Source organism: Bos indicus, chromosome 6, assembly GCF_029378745.1.
Source record: "Bos indicus isolate NIAB-ARS_2022 breed Sahiwal x Tharparkar chromosome 6, NIAB-ARS_B.indTharparkar_mat_pri_1.0, whole genome shotgun sequence".
NCBI lineage: Eukaryota > Metazoa > Chordata > Mammalia > Artiodactyla > Bovidae > Bos > Bos indicus.
In genome coordinates this window covers 24,208,617-24,223,183 of record NC_091765.1, presented here as the reverse complement: position 1 = coordinate 24,223,183, position 14,567 = coordinate 24,208,617, and the positions used below count along the sequence as shown (strand labels likewise).

General features: G+C 44.5%; 1 protein-coding gene across 2 annotated transcripts in view; it reads right to left on the bottom strand.

The window, feature by feature from the left end:
- PPP3CA (protein phosphatase 3 catalytic subunit alpha) overlaps positions 1 to 13,203 on the bottom strand; it is a 325,334-nt gene extending 312,131 nt beyond the window's left edge. The window contains exon 1 of one of the 2 annotated variants that reach the window (XM_019962387.2): positions 12,407 to 13,203. In XM_019962387.2, coding sequence (XP_019817946.1) covers positions 12,407 to 12,464 — 58 coding nt within the window. In that variant the 5' untranslated portion in view covers positions 12,465 to 13,203. The remainder of the gene's footprint in view (positions 1 to 12,406) is intronic. The other variant, XM_019962388.2, reaches the window with a different exon arrangement.
- Between the last annotated feature and the right edge of the window lie 1,364 nt (positions 13,204 to 14,567).

Genomic DNA, 14,567 nt, shown 5'->3' with positions numbered 1-14,567 from the left:
ATCAAAGAAGGCCAATCTTATCCTAACTAAATAATTAATCATGGAATTTCAGGTGTGGCCCATGGGAGATGTTCGAAGAGAGAAAGCTTCATAGGGCACTTTGAAATCACTCCAGAAATGTCTACCTCTATGTTTCAAGACCTGTTCAGTCTACAGATCTGTCTAGCAAAGGTCTGTTCTCTAACCTCAAGTCTCAGACTTTTTTCCTACCAAGAGTCATATGATATGACAACCACTTGCACAAAACACTAGCATGAATGAATCCAGGTTCTAATAAGCTACGCTCGAAAATGTTCATGGAAACAAAGGCAAACATTGCCCCAGCTTACAAGGATGTCTGATCTCCACTGTGATTAAAGGCACATCGGCAGGATCAAGAGGACTGCAAGCTCTGCAAATACCCACCGTGACAGCTGCAGCTCCATCCCTTCTTCTCCCGCATGAGGAAACACAGCAGAATGCAAGTGAAAGTAACATTTTTAGGTTGAACTTGAATCCACCCTGGTTTATATATAGATGTTTCAAAGTATGTCATTTGCAAACTTCTGTAGGTTATCAGTAGCTGTTAATACCTCACAGCTGAGTGTAACACAGACCTGTGTTGTGACACCACAGTTGGAAGCCACTGGCCTCTTTTAGGCCTCAGTGAAACTTAAACTAGTTATCAAATTACAATCAGACTCCCTGGGTTAGCCAAATTCAATGGCCTTAGGAGCTGTTTATCAACAACTTTGAAAGACTGAGTGCCAGAAGTCAGAGCAGGCAGAAGACGCAGGTTCCGGCTCTGGTCAAGTGGGGTGCTGAGCAGCCTTCATGGTGTGATATGAAAAGTAAACAAGGAACTTGGCCTGTCCTCAATTACCCCACTAAACCACCATGGTGTCAGGCTATCATGCTGACTTTAGTACCCGCCTGTATCCCAAATAAAAGCAAGCAAAATACAAGCAACGCCTCCAGAAAATCACTGTTAAAATGCATCTGCTAGCCAGGTTTTCTGGAAAGGTCCTACTTCAGAGCAGATTTAGTATTTGATAGCTTAATGCTGGGGTACAGAGGGACTGAGAAAAGATACGAGTGAAGGAAATTTCAGTAGGAAAGGGCAGGAGACATAAGAGCACTCAGACCATGGTGGTCCTCACCCAGACAAAGGCCATCACGGGATGGATGCTGGACTGGGCCCCTCAGCAAAGGACTTGAGCTCCAGGAAGTTTAAAGGTTAGCACGGGGGCACAGAGGGCAAGAAGAGTGAAGGAACCCAGCCCATGGTTCTGGAGGTTCCACAGGAGGAAGTAAGCCAAGATGAATCTTTGCTCACTTCTCCAGTTTCAAGAGGCCCTGAGAACTTGACGTGGTTTTATAAGAAGGTTACTGGGATAGGGAGAAGCCCAGAAATCATGCCATGTGGGGAAAAGCTAGAAGACTTAAGAACATGAAAGCTGTTTTTAATATCAAATAAACTCTTTTGTAAAAGACAGAAAAGGTTCATTTTATCGAACTCTATAGGGCAAAGCTAGGAACAACGAGCATGTACTTAAGAGAGTCAGACCGACGTCAAACATCAGGAAACACTCTGGTGAGCAGAAACATTAGAGCAGGAACTCTTAGGAAGTTGGGAGCTCTTTCTCACTAGATGTGTTCACAAGGCAGTGGGAAACAATCCCACAGGGAGTCTGGACAGGGGTTCCATGCTGGAGAAGGCCTGAGCCAGATTTCTGGGGCACCTTCCAATTCTAAGAGTCTGATTTGTTCATTTTTGTTAGGTTCAGACTTGAGCAAGTATGAGAGATAAAAGGTCTCCCACACCCCTCCCCCATTCACAGTCAGAGGACTGGCTCCAGGCCAAAAAGGAGTTAGATTTCCAAGGTTTCTTCTAACTCCAAATATCCATAATTTTAGACTTAGATCTCATTTACACTCAAATAAATGAGGATCATGTGGTCTCTCCATTCAGACGATCCACACAATCCATGCCAGTGTTAAATGTCCTTAACTGGTTAAAAAAACAAAAATCACTGAATCCCCAATGCTTCTGAATAGCATTTTCTCTAATCCACTTGAAAGTGGTGGTAGATAATATCTGAGTGTGATGTTATATGTAGAAACTGTAGAAAGAGACTTTTTAATATGTGAAATCTACAGTTAAATCACCACTCAACCTTTTCAAGACTGAAGAATCCCAGTTCCTGTCGTAACTTAAATCCTTTAATCACTGGGAGGGGATCTCTTTTATTTTTTTTCCCCCAACATATTCCAAATTTTTCACATCTGTTTCTAGAAGTGTCTGTGCAGTGAGACAGCACCCGTGTAGAATGTGGCCCAGACGTGAAGACAAGAGTGATTCCCTCCTGGCTGCTAAGTGCAAATGGGCAAAGGTTGATGATGATGAGGTTGTTATGTAGGAAACTATAGTTTCTCTATAGTTTCTTTGACGGAAAAGTATTTCTATCAGACATTAAGTCCTGGCTCACAAACCAAAGCCTGGAAAGCCCTGGCTGGCCTGCCTTAATGTGGAGCCATATGACCAAGTCTGGGATAGTGCAGATCCATCCGTGGCCCTCCACAAGAGCCCTTGGAGAGCAGGCGCCTCCTCACATTGCCACCCTGTTGACATGGATCCCAAAGCCACACTTTTCTCAAAGGCTTCACCATGCAGAGGTGCCATGAGGAAGGCTGACTCACAAGCCCTGCGTTCCGGGCCTGAAAGAGTCTTTCTTATTATTACACAGACATCTCATATCTGGGCCTGCAGTACATTTTACATCTCTATTTGACTCCAAAATATATTAACTTTTATTCATCTGGATTTGCACATTTCTTAAAGTAAGCAATACAACTGTGAAGTGGACCCTGGGCCTCCCCAATGCCTGTCACAATAGTTCACCCCTCAACCTGGCTTCATCACCAATCTTCCCCACGAAAAACATATCGCCTGCCTTTGAGTAAACCAACCTACACACCCTTTGACTGACACTGACTCACTGAACACCAAGCACTCCCTGAGTAAGCCACCACTGCCTGCAGCTTCTGCAAGCTGGCTACTGCACAGAAATCATAGGACCCCCACTATGAAACAGAGCATTTCAAAACTCATGTGGAAAAAACCCTTCTACAGGACTGGCGCTTACAAATCAAGAAACTCCTCACGTTTATGAGCCACCCATGATTTAAGATCCACAAAAAAAATTTCAAAATAGAAAAGAACCCTATAATTCAAAATTTTAAATCCCTCTTATCCTTAATCTATCATTTCATTTATTTAACAATCTAGGGTAGGCTAACGATACAAAAGTAAATGGAACCAAGCCCCAGTCTTCCGGGTTCTCCACTTCCTTGGGAGGAGAGCCAGACAAACTAACCATCACAGCAACATGCTCTAGTCAAGGTGCCCACTGTGAACATGAAGGGACTGAGTCCCTTCACTACTCCAGCTGAAGGTATCAGGAGATGTGGGTCCCCCAGGAGGTAACATATGAACTAAAGCTGTAATCATGAGAATTAAATAATGAGAACTGTTATCATGCCAATAGTTACACCCATACAGAGAAGGTATGCATGTACTTTATTAGCATTAAGTATGCATAGCAGACCAACAATGCCAGGTTTAATAATAAAAAAAAAACGTAATTCCTTTGTTAAAAAAAAAAAACTGTAACACAAACGTGAAGCCCTGACTCAGGTTCTACTATTTTAAGAGACTGTGCTTTTAATTTAATTTGATAAAATGGTATATAGCTCACAAGATGTTTAAATACAAATGTCAAAGGATGGTGTAAAGTCCACTTAGGAGAATATAAGAAGTCAGAAGAATTAGTCACCTTTTACCATCTCATAGCCCATATATCTTCCCACTACATAGCAGACACTGCAGGGGCCATAGCAGGGCAGGAAATTATATTGAAGAGGGCTGCATTACTGGATTACAAAAGCTTTAGAGAAAATGATAAATTGAGATGCAAACAAAGGAAGAGGATTTTGCTTTGTTTTGGTTTGGATTTTTTATGTCTTGCTTTTGCTTTGTTTTTGTTGTCATGAAATCTGCCAGGTCATTTTTCTCTTTACGACCATGCCTGGACAATAATTAAAACATATAAATCACCCAATAAATCAAACACTGAATGATTAACATAGCTTTTCTCACTTGTCAGAAATCGGTCAGGCTAAGGAGAAATACAGCAGAAACTAAAAGAAAGCTTTCAAGTTAATATGCTAAGTTGAAAAGGATTGAGCCTTTTAAACTCAGCTGGCATTAAGCCAGTCCAAATGACCAAACAACAAAACTGCCCTCAATCTAATTGTGTCACCTTAGTAATGCCTTCTTCTCCTAGTCCATTCCCTGATGTGGCTGGAGAAGGAAGCATTCTAATCAACCAAGCAGAACCATTTACAGAGAATCAAAATTGATATAATAAACTCAATATAAACATATAATGTGTCTCCATTTATGGCTTCTGGAGGCACCTGATAATTTTGCACTGCCCAAATCATTCAACAAGAATTTGTTCAATGCATAAAGAGCAAGGCATTGAGCTTGGCACTATCGGTTCAGTGACCATATTTTTCAAACTAAAACCTTGAGTATATATTTTAACAAGTCATTTTATGTAACTTCCAAGTAAATGCAACAACTTGGGAGACATAGTTTAGACACCGACATACTAGAATCTCCAAAACATCCTAATACTACATGTAGACAACTGAACATTTAAATCAGAAGCAGTTGCTCCTCCCAAAAAGAAAAATGGGAGCTATACAGTCACCAAAGTTTTTAACCCTTAGAATCCTGGAACTGACAGGAATTGTTTTTAATTTAACTGCATATGAATAAAACATTCTTTCTGAATATCAACCATCATTCTTCTGGTTTCACAACTGTAGCAAGTATCTGAAATTGACAAACGCTGAAAGGTAGTATGTCATAATCTCCAGGCAGCTGTTAACATAAATCTCGATTTCTACTCATTTTTCTCTTTTGCAGAGACATGCAGAATTTCCAGCTGCAAGGGATAAATGTTCATAGAAAGTCAGATAGACCATCTTTTAAAATAGAGTTGACTATATTTTGCTGTCAGGCAAAAGAACAGACTAGGAAAATAAAAAGAAAAACACAAGGTTCCAATCTTCCCTATAATGGTCTCAAAAGGAATCCATCCAATTCCATAAACAACATTTTAACAACTGATAACTGCTTCCTCAGAGTTTATATATATATTTTTAAATACCTGAATATGCATTTGTGAAATGGATTTGAAATTCGGCAATATGTCTGCCTCCTGAGAAATCTGTATGCAGGCCAGGAAGCAACAGTTAGAACTGGACATGGAACAACAGACTGGTTCCAAATAGGGAAAGGAGTACGTCAAGGCTGTATATTGTCACCCTGCTTATTTAACTTATACGCAAAGTACATTATGAGAAATGCTGGGCTGGATGAAGCACAAGTTGGAGTCAAGATTGCCGGGAGAAATATTAATAACCTCAGATATGCAGATGACACCACTCTTATGGCAGAAAATGAAGAACTAAAGAGTCTCTTGATGAAAGTGAAAGAGGAGAGTGAAAAAGTATGCTAAAAGATCAACATTCAAAAAACTAAGATGATAGCATCAGGTCCCATCACTTCATGGCAAATAAATGGGGAAACAATGGAAACAGTGATAGACTTTATTTTGGTGAGGCTCCAAAATCACTGCAGCCATGAAATTAAAAGATGCTTACTCCCTGGAAGAAAAGTTATGACCAAACTAGACAGCATAAAAAAAGCAGAGACTTTACTTTGCCAACAAAGGTCTGTCTAGTCAAGGCTGTGGTTTTTCCAGTAGTCATGTATGGATGTGAGAACTAGACTATCAAGAAAGCTGAGCGCCAAAGAATTGATGCTCTTGAACTGTGGTGTTGGAGAAGACTCTTGAGAGTCCCTTGGACTGCAAGGAGATCCAACCAGTCCATTCTAGAGGAGATCAGTCCTGGGTATTCATTGGAAGGACTGATGTTAAAGCTGAAGCTCAAAATTCTGGCCATCTGATGCAAAGAACTGACTCATTTGAAAAAACCCTGATGCTGGGAAAGATTGAAGGCGAAGGAGAAGGGGATGACAGAGGATGAGATGGTTGGATGGCATCACTGACTCAATGGAAATGAGTTTGAATAAACTCCAGGAGTTGGTGATGGATAGGGAGGCCTGGCATGTTGCAGTCCATGGGGTCGCAAAAAGTCGGACACGGACTGAGTAACTGAACGGAACTAATAGGTCTAAGTCCTCAAGTCCATCTGTTTTAAGCAATTATTCAGAATCCCTCACCATGGAGGAATATTAAATTTTTTATTTTATTTCTTATATAAAATATAATTGATAGTTTATCAATGAATACAGCCTGTATGAATACAGGAGATGGAAATGTAAAATAAAACGGGTTTAAAATGCTGAAAATGCAAAGACTATAAAAGACAGCTTACAAACTGAAACGCTGTTTCTGTATACATCATTTCCACTTGACTGTATTTTTAAAAAGTAGTAGAACACCTAAGAAGCAATGGCTCCTATTTTCACTTGAGCTCTCTCTAGAAATTAACTAAATCCTCAAACCAGAATAACAACATGGGTTGTTATCTGTAGTTCAGACAAAGAGTCTTACAATAACACTTTACAAAATAAAAGTATAAAAAATTCCTTAACAGGAAAGTATGCTATTTCTGTTTCCGAGTACATATTTACATGAACAGGAAACAATGTTTGACAGTTTTCCTTAGTTAACCTCATGCCAGATTATAACATTTATCAACAAAATTTAAATTTCTGCTAAACATAGAGATCAAAAGCTTCTTGTAATAAAACTATTTTATACAGTCAGTAATTCAGTAAAGGAAACTTTGAAACAAAATGTGACATCCTAGGTATTGCTAAAAGAAGGGACAGTTCCAAACAGATGCTCAAGAAAGAAGAGACTCTGTTAAAGGGAAGACTTTGCTTACACTTACCTCCATTCTAGTCCCACCTGTGACCAACCACCCTATCTTTTCTGTCTCCATTTCTTCAACTATAAAATGCCACATGAGCTACCACTGTAGACCCAAGGCATTCATGGATTTCAGTATTAATGGTTCTGACTATTCTTGAGTGACCCTGAAAATACATCATTAACACACTGTCATTTGTAATTCTGTGTCAGCAGTGTCTGAACTGCGGTTCCCAGGTGGGTGGATCAAGGGTAACCTTCCCAGCTTTCTATTCCCATTTCATGATCCTCTGTTCTCACAAGTGACTGTTGAGTACAATTGCTGCCTGTTTACATATAGGACTATCCTGTGACATTATAACTCATTACAGTGGAATTGTAGGAAGCTGGAACTCCAAATCTCACTGAATTTCTCTTAAACATCAACATAATGAGACTCTAAAAAGTTGCTGAGAAAATTAACAAAATGATTTTCTAATTTTTATCTAAGTCCAATATCATGAATCATTTTTTTACATTTCTAGAAGTGTCCAATATTTACACAAAAGTTTCAAAATGGTAATTTAACTGGATTTGCTGAAAGGAAAGTAGGTCTAGAAAAATGCTGTTTTCCAAGGAGGTCACTCTAAATGGATTCTTTATTTGGTTTCATAATCAGTTTCAACTTTACACATGGCTGCCACAAAAAAAGATAAGGAAAAGCATAAGAGGCCAATTATAAAAGTTACAAATGCACACTATATCAAAGTCATATTTCATATCTCTAAAATTACAAATAAAAACACATCATAAATAGATTTTACAAGACATATTTCTAAACTAATATAAACAAATGTTAGAGTAAACCTGAAACTAGATTCTAAGGTGTTTGCTTTTTTTTCACATTTTAGCTGGATGTCTTAATATAGATTGTTCTTTAAAGCAGAGGCTCTTCCCACAGTTTCCAAAAAACTATTATTTTTTAAATATTAATTCTTCTAACTGATGGCACTTTAGAGTCACTGGAGTTTCCCAGAATCCTGGCTGCAACTATTGCCTCAAGCCGACAAAATGTTTTGAAAATAATGCACTTGTGTTATATTTACTTTATAGTAGAAATCCTGAAAGGATTAATGAATAGATCAATCTAATTTGTAATTAACAGCATTAATTTGCATGCTGTCCACTAAGTCCAGATAAGAATTTGTTCTCTACTTATTATCTATGACCAAATCATGTTGCTTATAGTATTAATTAGATCAGCAGACCCCTTTTTTCACATCCAGCGCCGATGTAAACTCCAGCCACCAAACAAGGAAATTTAGTCAAAGTTTCAATTAGTGACACTGAATTAATGCAGTTTTACTAAATTCAAATGGAAAATCAAATACATGGAAAAACTCAACCGATTTTAACAAACATCAGTAAAATAAATTCACAATGAGCTCTTCCTGACACACAGCAAAAAAAAAATGGCATTATTTAATATTCCAAGAACCAAACATGACAGTTATCACTGATATAGCAGCCTCTCTCAGCTAGAAACACTAGTGGCATGAATCCCTATTTACTTAATATTCTACTTAGGACAATCATCTTGCTTACAAGATATTAGATATCTTTCCAGAATTTCTCTACCTGTATTTTGTCTGCACAAATACTATATAAGTTGAAAATACACAGAAAGACAGCTCTGGTTTTGGGGTTTTTTGTTTGTTTGTTTGCATTCCCAAGAGTCAGAGGCAATCTGGCAGAAAGCACAAGAGTCTCCAATCTAAGGGTTCTGAGAAATTCCCCAAAACGCTTCCCAGGAATTGACCCCTCAACAACTTGCCACAGTATCTGGAATGTCTACCATTCAAGCAACTTGGATTAAGAGAAAAGGCCCATTACAAAATACCTGAAGATGGGAAGAGAGGAAAGGGCAAGAGATGGAACAAAACAGCAGACTCAACACATGCAGGTCAATTTCCTCCCCGTGTTTAACAGAGTCCCACAGACCATAGGGAATGTTAGGGCCACAGACAAGATTTAAAGGCAGGACCAGGCAGAGAGGCATGAGGGAAGGCAGAGTTTGGAACGAGGCCCATGGAGCAGCACTGAAGAGAAAAACCACACTATGGGGTGGAATGGGGGGACAGGGAAAAGTTATTCTTCTACTTATTGCTCTTTGTCTTTTGCCTTATAATTATACAATGTTTTCTTTTTTAAAATATCAAACAGTAAATGGATCAAGTTATTCTGATTTCCAACAAATGGCACTACCAAGATGTTTTCTCTGAATTTTTATACTTTGCTGTTTTTATTCCAAGAACAGTCTAAATAAAACCGCTCCAGTTTAGCTAGATGAAGTAACTTTCTTTCTGATGTTATCTAAATGAATGCTTTCCCTCTCCAATGCTGCCATTCCCTTCCATTTTTTAGGTTTACAAACTGACCAGCATGTGTGAACACCTTCAAGAAGATGCTGAATATCTGCAAAATTGCACAACTGAGACTAAAACTCAGCCTACCTATCTTTCTAAAGTTGTATTTTGGAAACACAAATCAAGAAAGCTGTCACATCATCGCATTACTACAAGCAAAACCACAAGCGCAGCTTTATTTGTAAATAGCAGTCTAATATACAATAAAAGCCATATCACAGTAATGAAGATAACTATAAACAAATGTCATGGCCTGCCACAATAATAATGATCCAAGTTCTTATTCCCATGTGTGAGTAAATATTATCCACACTTCTTAAAATGAAAAAATGCTTATGGAACACAAAAATTTCCCTTGCCTACATTAAAAAAAATGAGTCAATCTCAGATCAGGGAGATAAAGTCTAACAAAATTTAAAGTCATGGCTTCATGGCTTCACGAATTGTATCTTATCAAATTTTTATAACTCTGAAAAATCTTTTGGTAATCTGCTTTCCATTCTGAAAATATGTACTTTCTACTTGCTAAGTATATACATATATATATTCATGTGGAAATGCTATATCATAGAAGACTGATAATCAGATTATCATCTCAATTAATTGTAAAACTCACAGGTATAATAAAGCCAACTTTCAATAACGCCTCTTAAGCCAACAGTAAAAAGTCTATAAGAAAACATAAGAGGAATAGCAGTAGTATTTCCACCTTAAAATCAGGATTCATCAATAAAACTTTTTCAATAAACAAAATTTTCACAAAACTTCACATCAAGATCCCTATCAAAACATATGCAAAATTAACTTTTCCTATTGTGAGTCTATTATACTCATCCACATTTCAGTTCTGCAAAAACATGTAAACTAAATTTTCTGAATTATGGGTGGTTGTGTGTATGTATAATGAAAAGCCATTTATGATAAAATGTATACAATATATTACTGTAAAAAAGCAAGACAGAATAACCATGGAATGGTTGAATGCACTTTCACATAAACCATTAAAGACACTGAGCCAGAATGTATGAACAATTATTTTCACAATCTTTACTTGATGACAATTTTACAATTACATTAAGAAGCCACATTTTGTGACTTAAAACAGAGAACTGATATTCTGTGTGCACATGAGTGTTTCCTCATTGCTGACACATTTACTGCTGTCATATGAATTGTAAGCTTTATATCAAGTGTTTTGAAAAAAGGTAATCTCAACATACAGACTGGAGTTACACCTAAACTTCACACCTTAAGGGAGACAGTTGTTATTCTCTGCTATTTCAGCAAAAGGTCTTAATTTTTTTTAAATGTCAACACAGGCCCTTAACACAAAACATAATTCTGTATGAATTTGAATTGACTGTTTACATGAGAATCCATGCCTGCAGAAAGAACAGTTGTGCATCTGTAGACCTATTTCAAGTCATTTTGGCAGAGATACTACCTACTTATTTTGATGGATCTATGAATACTGCACTGAAGCAGGAATGATTCTAATAGAACCAAAACAAGACAAGACACACACACACACACACACACACACACACACATCACTTTAAAAACAAAAACAAAAAAACTGAGCAAACCTGAGTGGAGCCATGAACATTTCTGAAGTCTCCGAAGGACTTAGGCATCATGCACGGTTTTTAGACTGCTGGGTTACTTCACCTAAGTGTTCATGGTGCACATGACTTCACTGCCTTGCATTCTAGTTGCATGCTCAGGCCACATTAGATACAATCTCTGTTCTACACACAACACACAGGCATACACACACTCTCTCTCTCTATACCAGCCCGAGCTGTTTCCAATTTCAGAGGCCCGCTCAGCGTGTAGCCTATGCCCATCCCTGCTCTGCTCAGTCCTGACCGCAGGAGTGTAGGGACGCTTACATTAAGTAGGGATACTACTTAAACCTGGTATATCTGCTCTGTTGCTTCATCCTTCCAGAATGTATAGCATGGTCCCTTCCCCACTCCATGAGTACAACGGAGACGACGGATTCCCGGGTGCGAGAGAGAAGACCACTACTTGTCCCCTTCCACACCCGAGGCATCCCTGCTTCTCTCCTCCAAAAACCCCAGAGCCACTGCTGCCCGGAGTCTGTGATCCCAGGGCGGGGGAGAAGAGCCAATGACAGGAATCAAATAGCCCGTTCAGGAGCGGGTGCCAGGGGCACGGAAGGGGCGAGCCGGGTGAAGTTACCAGCACCGGGGAGGTGTGCTTCGGCGGGGCACCGTTCGAGAGCAATGACAGGTCTGCTGGGGAAGGCTGGGGGCGGCGAGGGAGGCTGGGGAACAGCTTTTCCTGTCTTTCTCAGGGCCTGGCGGGGAATCCCGGGGCTGCGGCGGCGCCGGGGCTCGCGGGTAGTCCCCCGCCTCCCCACGCCCCCCGCGCCCCCGGCGCGTGCCCTCCGCCGCCCCCTCAGTGCGGCCGCTCCCGCCCCGCGCGGAAGGAAGCGCCGGGCTCCCCCCACGCTCTCCCGCTCTCTCGCGAGTCCTGTGCAGGCCCTTTTCGGGGGGAGGGGAAGGGGGAGGGGGCGCAGAGGGAATTGCTGCAATAGAGCGCCGAGAGAACCATGCCCGGGCGAGGCAGGCGGTGGAAAGCCACGGCCACATAAAAATGCCATATTAATTTTTTAAAAGCCATAAATCACCCCTCCCTCTGCAAACGAAAACCATAAACCCGATCCCATGCAAGCCCGCGAGCAGCCACCCACTTCCTATTTCTGTCACAGCAGCTACACCCTGCCAGCAACCAACCCCCCCCCCACGGGCGCCCCCTCCCGCCACCGCCACCCCCGCCACAGGCTCCCCTCGGCTCAGCCATTTGCCAACTGACGCCCCCGTAAATAAAAATGCCCCAAGTGGGGCTGGGTGGGAAGCGTGGGGGAAGGGCGCGCCAGAGAGGGGGATTTGAGGGTTGCACAATATCCTAGAAGGTCCGTGGCTGGAGCGAGGAGAGAACCCCAGGCGGGGGGAGGGGAGGCGAGCCTCCCGGGTGCCTGCGGCACACGGTGCACCCAGGCGATCGCAGCGCGCCGCTTACCTTTCACCACCCTGTCGGTCGTCGACAACTTGGGATCAATTGCCTTGGGCTCGGACATCTCCAGCCGCCGGGGGACAGCGACGCGCTGCTCGTCCGTCCTACTGCACACCCCGACCGGACCGGCGGGCCAGACACTCAACGCCGCCGCTGCCGCCGCGCTGCAAACCGCTTGGCTGGAGGTTCTGGGCTCTGAGCTGGCTTTAAAGTTACTGCCTTCTCCGCGCGTCCCTCCTCCTCCTCCTCCGCTGCCGCCGCCGCCGCCGCCTTCACTCCTCCTCCGCCGCCGCCAGCCCTGCCGACTCTGCTCCGGGCTGCGCGTGTGTGGTGGTTATTTATTTATTTTCTAAGCACGCCTCTCGGTTCTTCTTTTATTCTTGGGGGAAGGGGGATGGGGTGGGGAAGCGCACACACGAGCACCCACACTGGCACGGAGATAGGGCACCGCGGAATGGAGCCCCAAGCGCGCACACTGCTGGGATTAAGACCGATCACATGGGGAGGGCCGGGGGCGAGGAAGGAGAGGCAGGGCCGCCGATGTCAGTGCCACTAGCCGCGCCTCGGCGTCCCCGGCGGCGGAGAGGCGGCCGCCGATGCTGCTGCTGCTGCCGCCGCTGCTTCCCCACACCGAGCGCCGCTGCTGATCAGCGGCCGCCGGAGACGTCCCGCCGCCTCGCTCGCCCGTGCCTGCCTCTGCCTCCCCGCGCCGCTCCTTCACTCACACAGGCACAGCCACGGAGCTCGGCAGACTCAGTCCCCGGCGCAACCTACCCTCCGCCGCCACCGCCGCCCCGGCCGCCGCCGCCGCCGCCGCTGCCGCCACCGCTCCCGCCTCCGCCTCCTCCCCTTCCTCCTCCCGGCCCCCGCCTCTAGCGCCGGAGCGGCCTCCTCCTCCCCGCGGAGCCCGCCCCCTGCTACCCTCGACGTTGAAGCTATGAGCGGTCATTGGATGGCGTGAGCGTCACTCACTGCCAGCGGCGCCCTCCCCTCTGGCCCCGCCTCCCGCTCCTCCTCGTCGTCCCCGCCCCTCGCTCTGTTTTCTCTGGGCTGCCAGTTCGGCGGGCCTGCTGCCTCCACCGCCCAGTCCCCCGCTCAGGTGTCACTGTTGCTGGCAGCCGGGGATTAGGGAAGGAGAATGGGCAGGGGGTCGCGGCTGGGAGGAGAGAGGCTTTGCCATGCCACCCCCCCCCCCCCGCCCAGCCCCATTTGGCCTCTTTCCCTGGACCCCGCACACACACCCCGCGCCGCTTTGGCAACGGTGCCTTGCCGGCTTGGGTTAAGCCGCAGTGTGAGTAGCCAAGTGCGGAGGGTGTCTCCGGGTGTGTGCGTGCGTGGCCCGCGAGAGGGCAAGAAAGGAGGAGGCGAGGAGAGCAGGGAAGGGGGTTGGGGTGAGAGGCGGCCGAGGAAGGGCGGAGGAAGGAAGAGCGCGAGGAGCTCCGGGGCCGCCTCACAGCTGCTGTCGCTGCCGCAGCTGTCCGGAGAGAATCGCCGAAACGGCGACGAATCAACAACTTACCTTGGAGAGACGGGCTCCGCTGTGATGGGTGTACTGCCTGTTTTGCTACTGGGGCTTTGGTGGGGGGCTGGGGAGGGGTGTCGTGAGTATTAATGTTTCCCACCCCTGCATCCACATCTTTGGTGGAGGGGCCGCTTCTAGCGTCTCCGGCCGGGGACGTGGCGGAGCGTGCGGGGCGCGGGAGCGGGCTGCCCACTGAGGATGGGGACGGGAGGACACGCGACCCCGGGCAACTCTTGAGTTACCTAGGTTAGCCCTAGGCGGGGGAAGGGAGGGAAGAGAAACATCGGAGAGGGTCGCCTTTTTTACTGTTGACACTGCACACCTAGTGACTGGTCAGGACTGGTGACAGGACATCCGCCTTCCCAGCTCCAGTCCATCATCCGATTCCCACTTGGTGCTCCTAATACCTGCAGGGCACTGCAGCCCAAGGCGGATCCCCATTCTGGTGTCCTCGGGTTGGAAGGAGTGTGAAGGAGACAACGGGAACCTAAAGAGTGACTGTGACCCAAATGTTCCCTTCTGGACTACTAATGAGGAGCAGGTTTCCCTCAGCAAGAAGGTCACCTCGCCACAGCCCATCTCCCCAACCAACCTCACCCCCAAGGACCGGCAGAGGTCGGGGACAGGGATTAAAGTTCAAACTCG